Genomic DNA, 12,294 nt, shown 5'->3' on the forward strand with positions numbered 1-12,294 from the left:
AGACAGAGAGATAGAGAGAGAGAGAGAGAGAGAGAGAAAGAGAAAGAGAAAGAGAAAGAGAAAGAGAAAGAGAAAGAGAAAGAGAGAGAGAGAGAGAAAGAGTAGAAGTAGGCAGAGTCAAAGAGATGCCATGTAGTTGCCAAAGGAGACAGATCCTGGAACCTTATCAGAACTTTACTGGTTGGCCACAGTCTCTTGGTTATTACATCAAGCCCTCTAATAAGTTTTACTAAGAATAGATGTCAAGTTTAGTAGCATGTAGCACATAACTTAAATGCCATCTTAAAATGTTATGTTAAATATATTATATAAATAATTTATATACATATCTGAAAAACCACACAACTGTGTAATATTTCAGCTGAGAACTAAATACTTTTCTTTATCCCCATGTATTAGTGTGTCTTTAAACTCCTCATCAAAGAAGATATTTTTCCGAGTAGAAGTTATTAGAGAACCACACCAGCTCTATGTGCAAAGAAGTGATTGCAGAATGCTCATTCCCAAATGGGAGACCTGTAATAACCACTCATTTCTTTGGAGAATGTTTATTGGTATATTTTTCATTCCAGGTAGATAACCCCACAAATATAAACATATGGGCAATATTGATTGTCCTCAGATAATAAAATTTTTAAAAGAGAAATAACATGGAAGCTATAGTGCTTAATACATTAACAAAAAACTACCCAAAGAGACCTAAACAAAAGACAATACCAAAAGATATGCTATAAAGAAGGGCAAAAATCTCATCTCAAGGCTCAGAACTGCAGACAGCTGTGGACACAGAGAGGGAAAATTAGCTTCTCCCATGGGTTGAGGCCCATAATTAGTTATTTAATATAAAGTGGTCAGACCTGAAGTCAGATAAACAAAGTCCACACTAAATGGACTCAGAAGGTTATATTAATATACTTATACGTGTAACAACAACAATCATAAAAGACACTATCAGTTTTATCAGATGGGGAATTTGTGAGGAGTGGGAGGATGGAGGGAAGAAAGCAATGTAATTTTATGAATTAGTGGAATATATATGTTATCTAGGGCTTGGGAATGTTGGAGGATGTGGAAGTGACTATGCTCCTCCCACATAGCCCATTATCTTTCAACTGTTCTCCCAAGCGTATGACTTCCTCATTTCACTGTCATTAATAACCCTCTGAGTCCAATAAGAAGCACTTTCCATAGGTGTATGGGTAACCACGGTTTTAATTGCTTTTTTCCTAGAAAGGAGACTGAGAGCAACTGGTATTCCCACGAAGGAGATCTAATCTCTAGGGCTGCCCAAATCTACATAGATTTTCCTTTTCTTCATGCGTTAGCTTCATAAATAACATGCTTAATGTCATGTTTCAGAAAAGTTTATTTATGATTTGAATTGTATTCACTGTTATCCTTTTTGGCCACTTCTTGAATGAAGATTTTCTGTCAGTATTCATGCATGACTGAGGAAAAAAGCTAAAAGGTAAAAGCTCTATCAACAGACTTTTAATCGATATGATGTCATGTATACCTGCCATCTTAGTTATAAATGACAAATCAAGTAAGACATACAGTCTTCACATTTTTGTTTTATAAGTAAGGCAAGTATGTGGCCCTTCTTTGAAAAGGGAAGAATTTATAGAGTTTTAGAAGTTGATGCATCTTACTGTTATTTCCTCTGTTTTTAAAGATTTCAGAGAACACAAAAGTGTTTGATCACTGCCTGTGAAAGAATTGTGTAACCAATATTCTGTAGCTGACTTGATAATCTCACATTCACTGATGGATTCATTGTTCTTTCTTCCAAAGAACTGAAGGGCTAGTTAATACATCACATAAACAATGTCAGTGAGGCTTACAGTTCAGGAAAAAGGAGCCGTGCAGCACCACCTACTGTGGATTATGTTGAAGGTGAAAGTAATGATGGAAACAGTTTCTTAAAACAAAAACTGGAGTGGGTTATGGTATAAATGTAAAAAGTCACATTTTATGTAATTTAAGTATTTTCTTAGCACATCATGTGCATGAGCCTTGCGAGAACCAAAACATTCTGAATAGTTATGATTTTGTTTTCCTATTTATGTTACTATTATTTCAGATAAAGAAACAAGCACTAAAAACAAAAGCATAAGCTAGTATTTTTTAAAATTTAAAAATACTCTGAATGGTTCACTATACCCATTTTAACGGTTTCCCTACAATCACATACAGGTAATTATTGCACTAACTGATTGTGGAAATGATGGGTTTAATGCAAATATGAGTCTTAAAATAATTTGAGTATTTTTCAAAATGACGAAATAACTTCAGAAAAGCCGGTGATTTATTAAATTTTCAGTTTCTTCAATAAAAATGCATAAAATAATAGTCATAATATCTATTTATACATTCTTGTACAAGCCCCTTATTAATTGCAGATTATAGTATTTTCTGAAAGTCATTTCATATAGTGGGTTTGCCACTTAAAATTTCCAGAATTTTATTAGATTTGTGGTAGGGGATACACATTTGTTTAAGTCAGATATTCTTTTAAGGCTTCAGATCAAGCAAAAACTAATGTCCCTTTGCAGGCATTCTGAAGGCTGAGGCAAGACGATAGCTTCATGATAGGAATTAAGGACCAAACTAGGTGTCAAAATAAACTTAGGATCCAAGGAAAACAAAACAAATATGGAAGTTGAAATGTTGTTTTATGACAACCACATCATATAAAGTGATTTTACAAAACAGAAGGTATTAGTAAGATATGTGTGAGACAAAGATGGCCCATAAATGACCAATTTTATTTTGGTCTTGGTGACTTTGGTATGGTGTGTCAGGATGAAGGAAAGAATGAGCTGATGAAATGTAGATTTTCATCAAATGAAAATATGCCTTTCAATTAAAAATTCAAGAAACACTGGGTCTGGGATAATAGTAGAGTCAGCAAGCAGTGTTTACAGGGGAAGCAGAAACACACTGGATAGCATAGGCACTCAGGGGTGCTATTGCAGAAGAAAAGGCAACATGAGGAAAGACAGATCAATATCACCTGCAGTGAAGTCCTCATTTCCAACGTCTATGTAAATCAAATCTTCAAAAAAAAAAAAAAAAACCAGAAGATCATGCTCCTGTCCAAGCATATTAACTACTACTACTACTACTACTACTAGTTAGAAAGATAACTTTCCCTGTATGTAATAATATGAACATTTTACTGTCTTGTTGGCTTCTTATAATAGTACTTCAAGATGATGTGATTACACTGTTTAATTTTCAGTGGTCAGGGAAGGTAGTAAGGGCCAATGGATCCTATATGGTGAATGGGACAAAGCTCTGTGTGTACTGTAGTTATGATTATCTGCCGCCAGATTTCAGAAGAGGACTGCATCAAGTTGAAATTGCTGCCTTCACCTAAATTATCCATCATATCTACTGCACATAGAAACACACTAATTTCTTACCTAGATATTCAGTATTGCCTCTTCAACTCTTTTTTAACTTTAGTAAAATACTTTAGAAATAGACTAATAAGGATGTTTGAGGATCAATTTATTAGCGTTTGAGAGAAGCACAGGTAAGCTTCAAATCTAGCGGCTGTTGATAGGAGGGAGATGGTGAGAAGGGAGAGAAAATATCATATTTTTGGGCTATTTCCATGAAACGTACTTTGTTCAGCAATGGTGATTTTAGGCAGGTTCGTGGAGGAAGATGAGGAAGGATTCAAACAAAAAAAAAACTAAAAATACCTGACTTTCTGAAAAGGTATGCATAGGACAGTTTTCAAAAAATAGATAGAGAAAGGGGGGAAATGAACTTTGTGACAAGCCAAAGTACTTATTTTAGATTGCACCCTATTTCTGCCCTTTGTGTCCCAGGACAAAAGACTGTAACCAGGAATGTATGCTTTGAAATAGAATCAGAGCTCTGTAACTAAAATAGTGCTGCGCTCTTGCCAAGGCAGCCGTGTAATTATATTTAATGTTATCTTCCATTTAAATTCTGATTACACTCTGAAACTTGGTCATCAGCAAGAGTTAAATAAAGTCATAGACTCAAACACAGACTAGCACCTCAAACTTTAGTAATATGTATAAATTACTAAATTTATTGTGTTCCATAATTTAAATGAAAGCAATAATCACCAAGTGTTAATATCATTGAGGGTATTCACAAAGTGGTCACCTAAAATGTTTTTCTAGAGCAATCCTTGAAAAGTTACCAACATAGAAAGAGAGATTTAAGGAACTCAGAGGTGAATTGGGAGATCATCCACACATTGTTCTTTTATATCATTATTAAGTAGTCTACATCTATTAATGACTGTATAGACTACAAAATTTTAAAGTTGGGAAAGACTCCATTAATAATCTTTAAAATCTAGCACATATAACAAATGGAAGCCTTAAAGTCTAGGGTTCTATTAAAGATGACAGGATGAGCTAAAGGAGACCTAAAAATCTGTGGGTAAAGAAGTCTACTCACAATGGGAATCATCTGTCCATGTTTCTCTATTCGATCCATCATTTCTCAGCGTTTCTTGTACTATCTTGTTCTCACCCTTACAAATGTTCCCAATCATATATATTCTTAAAACTAGCAATTCCGCAATTCCTCAGGGGTAGCAAGTTCCAGGGACAGAATTCTTTTGTCCTATAGAAGATCAGATAAGGGGAGAGAGAGAGAGAGAGAGAGAGAGAGAGAGAGAGAGAGAGAGAGAGAGAGAGAGAGAGAGAGAGAGAGAGAGAGAGAGAGAGAGAGAGAGNAGAGAGAGAGAGAGACAGAGAGACAGAGAGACAGAGAGAGACAGAGAGAGACAGAGAGAGACAGAGACAGAGAGAGACAGAGACAGAGAGAGAGAGACAGAGAGAGAGAGAGACAGAGAGAGAGACAGAGACACAGAGAGAGAGATTTGTGGAATTAAATCATCAGGAAATTTTAGAGGGGAAAGTTAGTGCACTACACTACATTTTTAACTAGTTAGTGAAGAGCTAGAGTTTATTTTCAGTGAAATTAGGAATAGGGCATGGATGGATTGTTTAAATCAATGCGCTGCTTCTTTTCTCCCAGAATGCATAGAGGCTACCGGTAACTAGGCAACCTATGTAAACAGTCGGGGGAACGCTGATGGCTCTTGACCAGATAGTACACACTCCAGAAGCTTCAGTTTCTAAGGCCCTAGGTCTGGAGTTTCGCTCTAGGCGTTAGAAACAAAAAGGGGACCCAAGACTCTCTTTTCAGCTCTTCTGATCGTGAGTAACATGAGTTTGTGACCCAGGTCTCTTCTGCTGTCCTTGAATGTAAAACACAAGCAGTAAATTTCCTGACATAAAATCAGTAAACTGAGGGAAAAGTGAGCTTAAGAAGCTAAGAATCTTTTAAGTGATGTAAAACCAGAGCAGCATCTTGGGCGAGTAGTAATTCTATGCCCTTGGATATCTGTGAATATTTTAAATGGGATGCTCTGACCAAATGCCTGCTGATAAAAATAATAGCAGGAAGGCAGATCTCTGTGCTTATGTAGGATAGAGGAACAAGACCTGGCACTAGGACACTGTTCTGAAATCTGGAATTAATCCTCAAATATGTAACAGAAAGGGAATTAGTTACAGCAGTGGTCTATAAAACAAGTCGGCCACTTCATTCACAAAGCAGTTATGCCAAAAACCTTGCACTTTGGTTTAGAAGCCTTTACCAAATCCCTTGACTTTGATAAGTCACTATTGAAAAGATGGCTGAATAATTACTCTATAATGTTGCAGTTAGTAGCATATAATCCCGTCTAATTACCACATTAGATTTGATTGGGAAAAAGATTCATTTTTCCAGACAATCTCAGGGCTCAGGTTGTTTCCTCACAAATGCATGTGTCCTCACTTATGCTTTTGTATTTTTACTCAACTTCTTTATCATCATGCTCCTCTTTTTCCATGGCTACGGATTGAAAGATGACCCTGATGCAGAATAGGACAGAAGTGACACACTTTCTCCTGCTGGGACTCACGGATGAACCAGAGCTACAGATTCCCCTTTTCATCACCTTCTTCCTCATCTACACTATCACTCTGGTGGGCAACCTGGGGATAATCCTCCTGATTGTCCTGGACTCTCGACTCCACACTCCTATGTACTTTTTCTTGGGCAATCTCTCCTTTGTTGATTTTTGTTACTCTTCAGCTGTCACGCCCACAGTCATGACTGGGCTCCTTGTAGGAGACAAAGTCATTTCCTATAATGACTGTGCTGCGCAGATGTTCTTTTTTGTAGCCTTTGCTACTGTTGAGAATTACCTACTGGCCTCAATGGCCTATGATCGCTATGCAGCAGTGTGTAAGCCACTATACTATGCTACCACTATGACTACAAGTGTGTATGTTTGTCTTTCTATAGGTTCATATTTCTGTGGTTTTCTGAATGCCTCCATCCACATTGGGGACACTTTCAGTCTTTATTTCTGTGGGGCCTATGTGGTTCATCACTTTTTTTGTGATATCCCGGCAGTCATGGTTCTCTCTTGCTCTGACAGACACGTGAGTGAGCTGGTGCTTGTTTATGTTGTCAGCTTCAATATCTTTTTTGCTCTCTTGGTTATCTGGATATCCTACATCTTCATTTTCATCACTATCCTGAAGATGCAGTCAAGTGCTGGATATCGAAAGGCTCTATCCACCTGTGCCTCACACTTCACTGCTGTGTCTATTTTCTACGGGACTATCATATTCATGTACCTGCAGCCCAGCTCCAGTCACTCCATGGACACTGACAAAATCGCATCTGTGTTTTACACCATGATCATTCCTATGTTGAACCCTCTGGTCTATAGCTTGAGGAACAAGGAAGTCAAGAGTGCCTTTACAAAAATTTTGCTGATAGCAAAATAGTTTAAAGTTCTAAGATAAATAATGCTTCTCATTTTGTCCACATGCAATTAAATTCCTGAATAGATTCTTGTATTTCTGCAACTCCGTTGTATAGGAAAATAAAGACATTGTATTCATGATCATAGGTATGGGAAGGTATTTATGTAGTTTTAATAGATAATTGTTTATGTGTAATCTCATTGTTAACAAAATGTTGATAATATTTTAAAAACCAACTGTAACCATGAATCTATATATTTGGACAGTTCTGAAGAAGCTTCATATACAGTTTGCTATGATGACACATTTTTTTAACATTTTATGGCATTTCAGTGACAATTTTGAATATTGCTTTAATTATTCAGTGATGACTTGTAGAGTATGTTTTTTTTTCTAACAAGAGTTGCATGTTACCTGTGCAGTATAAATTCCTAGCACATATCATAGAATAGTGCTGTGATTTTACATGCATGGTTTGTTTAAATTAGTGATCAATCACACTGTTTCAACCTGATTCTCAAACATTGAAATTAGTTACCTTTAAATAAATTCTTACTGTGTGTACAGAGTGTTTTAGAAAGTAAGAGATAGCACAAAATAAGACAAATGGAACTAAGATAAAATAAACCATAAGATGGAAGAGAGTCTAAGAAATGGAATAGAAAACAGATATACAGTCAGAGAAACAATGATTCACACAGTTAGGAGTCCCACAAAAGACAAAATTTGAATCCATAATGTATATGAAAATGATTGAAAAGTTAAATAAATAATATAAATACATTTAAAAATTTGAAAATTAAATAAAAATAAAAAGAGAGACAGGACTGACAGGACAGTAGAAGATAAGGAACCTGCAGAGATGCCTTTAGTTGGTTTTATGTTGGCCATCTACTGCTGAGCATGTGACTTTCACAATATAATAATTTCTTTCCACAACATTATTCACTTGAGGAAAACATAAATTTTCATTTGAAAGTGGTTATCCATCGGAGCTAAATACTGTGTTATGGATGGTGGCGTGTGCCTACTTCTTTTAGTTCTAGAACTCCATATGGTTCACACATATGTAGGCCTATATATGCTGCCTCAGTCTCTATGAATTCATGTATAGATAGATTTTTATGTCCCTCCCTTATGAAAGCACAGACCATAGCTTAGGCTTGTTTATAACTAGTTCTTAAAACTTAAACTCATTTTGTTAGTTTACTTTTTTCTGTGGCTTTAGTATATGTATGTGTTATGTATGTGTGTGTTCTATATCCATTAATGTATAAAATATACACTATATATATATATAAATCTGGAGAAAATTTACTATATACCTTATGTCCACATGTTTACTAATAAAGCAGGGACTTCCTCAATTGCTATTTTGTGTTTTGATTTTTGCCACTAAGACTGAAGATAGGGTTGTGCAAACACTAGACAGATGTTCTATCATAATCTCATCATGAGCCCAAGAATTAATTTAATTATCAGTATAATGACTTTTAAAATAAAAATTTATTCATAACTTTATGGGTGAAGCAAATATAAAATCTTGTAGGATTGCAAGATACACATGGTGAATTTCACATTAGATATGAATCACAAATTCTATCTAAATATCATTCTCTAGCACAATATATATTTGGCTTACTGTTTTACTTGAAATGAGTTTTTATGTAACAGTGGCATTGATAGCATAAATTAACATGAAATTCATTGATCATTTTATCAACTAAACTAGAAATTGAAGATTATTAGAAAAGCAGTTGAAATCAGAATCAGTCTGGGATTATTTATGTACTAGTATTGGAATCACAGACAAACCTACCAAATCAATATAATACGGCAGTGATAGTCAAAGAAGAGAGAAGGAAGTGTGCAAATGTTTTATATTATTTTTGCAAATTTAATGTTTTCCAATATGAGTATATTAATGTACTCATTTTGTAGTACATTGAAAAATGTGGGATATTAAAAATATGTCTCTTTTACTATAAAACTGGGCATAAAGAAAAATTTTTACTATACTTCTATATTTATACTAATATTAAAATAAAACTCACATGATAATTAATCATAGTTTTATTGATCCCGAATTGACATGACTTATTTTCTAGAATTTCCACAATTAATTTATTAGTGTAGGAAGTATTTGAGTATCTATGTGAAAGACAATGTATGGAGTACTGAAGATAGAACTCTGAACAAATCATAGCTTGCTTCTGTCACAGTTTAAGAAAAGTTATGAATTCATGAACAAAAATTACAATGATTATGTATTGATTGGTGTTATGAAAGGTACATCAGGCAACGTATGCACTTGCATTTCGAATATCATGTAGAAGTTTATTGATGCCTCAAAGATCTGCTACTGAAAAGATATTATTTAATTAGCAAACTAAAGATGATGAGGGATTTAGTTTGTGCAAAGATAACTGTAGATGGTAAGATTCTAAGACAGAGGCATGCTAGAGTTGTCTATCAGTACAAAGAATTTAATGTGAATGAGATGGGTAGGATGCATATCAATGTTAACAGATTGTCTACATAAACTGCCATTAAAGTAATGGTACTAGTCTTTTCAAATTTCCAGATAATAAAGCTATTGTTATTTTGAATGGAGTTCTATTGTTTTTGTTTTAGTAAATGTGAAAATAGAATAATTACAAGCTTAAGGATAAAATAACTCAGATTTCACCCTTTTCAAATACTTCAAAATTTTATCATGTATTTTATTACCAAATAACTCAATAGTACATTAAATATTTCCTATTTGTCTATTATAATTTTGACATCTATTGCACGTTCTATGAATAAGTGTGGATTTCATAAAATATAATTTATATATAAACCATGATGTATTTTTAGTCTTATGCCTTTATTATTTTATAAGCTTTATTATAAAACACTTGCCAATACATGTAAACATCATACATCAAATTCAACCAGACTCAAAGTCTATGTGCTTATATATTTATCAATTATAAGATATAATGAGATTATTAGGTATACTTCTATCTTTTAAGTTTTTCACATGATCATTAATATTTAAGTAATCAAAGACTATTAATGATTAATCAATGTGCATCAGTAAGGTACTAAACCTAAACATAGCTTTGACCTTTGAACAACTCTCTTAACTGCATTTTTAACTTCTTTGTTCCTCAGGCTGTAGACCACAGGATTCAGCATGGGAATAACCATAGTATAAAACACAGAGACAAATTTATCTGTGTCCATGGAATGGCTGGAACTTGGCTTTAAGTACATTATGGTGACAGTCCCATAAAATGTGAAAACTGCAATGAGGTGAGAAGCACATGTAGAAAAAGCCTTCTGGTATCCATCACCTGACTGCATCTTCAAAATATTCACAAATATGAGTAGGTAGGAAATCAAGATAACAAGAAAAGCAAACATGATGTGAAAGCTAGACATAAGAATAAGAATCATCTCATTCATGCGTTTATCAGAGCAACCTAGAACCCTCACTGCTGGAATATCACAGAAAAAGTGATTAATCACATTGTATACACAAAAATGGAGGGAGAATGTGTCTCCGGTTTGTATAGAAGCATTCAAAATGCCAAAGGTATAGGAGCCAACAGCTAGGCAAGTACATACACGCTTTGTCATAGTGGTAGTATAATGTAAGGGTTTACACACTGCAGCATAACGATCATAGGCCATTGAAGCTAAAATGTAGCTATCAACTGTGGCAAAGAACACAAAGAAGAACATCTGAACAGCACAGGCATTGTAGGAAATTGCATTGTTTCCTGTAAGGAGTCCAGTGATGACCTTTGGCGTGACTGTTGAGGAAGAACCAAAGTCTACCAAGGACAGATTACTGAGGAAGAAGTACATGGGGGTATGGAGATGATCATCTAGCAAAATGAGAAGGATCATTGCAAGGTTCCCAACCAAAGTGGTGATATAGATGAATGTGAACATCATAAAGAGAAAAATGTGAAACCCCGGAGCTTTGGTTAATCCCAGGAGGATGAATTCACTCACTTCTGTGTTGTTGTTCATGGCTGTTTTTCTGGATCCACAGAATGTTCGTTGAAATGGACAAAAATAAAAACAAAGGCTCAAATGCCTGGAAAATTATATGCAGAGATACACTTAGTATCTTCAATCCTGTGAAGCTGGTTAGATATAATTTCCATATCTATATGAACCTACACTATCAAGAATTTTGTGAAATCATAGAAGTTCTCATTCACAGAGAGTACAGAATGCCAAACAAGTTAAGCAGTTAACTTTTAGGATGTTCTATTTATGAATTTAGATGCCTTTAAGTTCAGGCAGTTCATATTCAGTTATTACATTTGATATACACAGATAAATGCTTAAACTAAATTATAGCATAATTTAAAAATATCTGAATAGTACATTTATTAAAATAATCATGTCATCACAGTTCAGTTCAACCAACAAAGATGATTCTTTAAAGAAGATATACTATCAAATATAAAATGTGTATGATAGGGAAAAGTTTTAAATATTCAATTATTACCTTTTTATTTACTTCTAGAGATAGTGGTTTGCATCCAACTTCTCGATCCATAAGTAATTTATAGATTGCATTGGGTCTATCTAGGTGATTCTTGGAAGGTTTAAATAAGATAACGAATGAGAATGGGTTGATAAGTAATAATTGTACAATTACTATTAGAATGGAAGATGATGTTTTTCCTGGGTAGGATAGGTAAGAGCCTAAGGCTTCAAGATCTAGGTGAATTTTAAAAACAGGCAGCATTACATCAAGATTTTCCATTACCCACATGCTATGTCCTCTCATCTCTCCTCTTTTTCTAGTATTTTGGTAATATTCCTTCATCTCCAATATAGGTGAGCATGTTAGTCATTCTTGTGAGCAATGAAAAACCAAGTTATCTTGAACTAATTCATTATTTGAATTTATATTTTAGCTGTGTTCAAAGATTACCTTTGAACACTGTCCTTCATTCTTCTTCTCTTGTCCCAGCTGCACTATATTCCACATGTCTGATCTTAAATTATTTATTTTTGTCAGTATCTCACCCACAGAATAGCTTAAAGTAAGAATGTTTTCTGATTAAATATGTGCTGTGATATATGATGTATGCTGTTTCCTTGGTCCCATATAGACTATCCAGAACACTCTCAATTACATAGTAAAGTTAAGGCAAAAAGACACAAGTACCTGGGCTTAGAGTGTGAACTTTTAGAGAGCCATTTGTCAAGTTATTAAAACAATAAGACAAGTATGAAAAAATATATTAGAAAATTGTGTGTATATTTAGATGATTGAAACAGAGAAATCAATTTATAGTGATATTATAGTGTTATATATATATTAATTTTTATATAGTGAAGCTTTATTTTACTTAAAAATTAGATTATAATATAGTTAAAACATTTTTCTTACCCTTTCCTCACTCCAAACTATCTTAGATTATTACCCTCTCTTTTCTTGTTCAAATTCAGGGTT

The 12,294-nt window shown here is 34.3% G+C and overlaps 2 protein-coding genes across 2 annotated transcripts; one reads left to right on the plus strand and one right to left on the minus strand.

Annotated features, from left to right (window-relative positions):
* Positions 1-5,912: 5,912 nt before the first annotated feature.
* LOC126498592 (olfactory receptor 5B3-like) lies at positions 5,913-6,845 on the plus strand. Its single transcript, XM_050137382.1, has one exon. The coding sequence runs from the start codon at positions 5,913-5,915 to the stop codon at positions 6,843-6,845; it is 933 nt and encodes a 310-aa protein (XP_049993339.1).
* A 3,057-nt stretch (positions 6,846-9,902) lies between these two features.
* LOC126498155 (olfactory receptor 5B17-like) lies at positions 9,903-10,850 on the minus strand. The gene has a single exon (XM_050136500.1). It carries the CDS (start codon positions 10,848-10,850, stop codon positions 9,903-9,905), a length of 948 nt encoding a protein of 315 aa, XP_049992457.1.
* Between the last annotated feature and the right edge of the window lie 1,444 nt (positions 10,851-12,294).

The sequence above is a fragment of the Alexandromys fortis genome, unplaced genomic scaffold (genome assembly GCF_014885135.2).
Source record: "Alexandromys fortis isolate MF-2015 unplaced genomic scaffold, M_Fortis_MF-2015_v1.1 scaffold_3, whole genome shotgun sequence".
Taxonomy (NCBI): domain Eukaryota; kingdom Metazoa; phylum Chordata; class Mammalia; order Rodentia; family Cricetidae; genus Alexandromys; species Alexandromys fortis.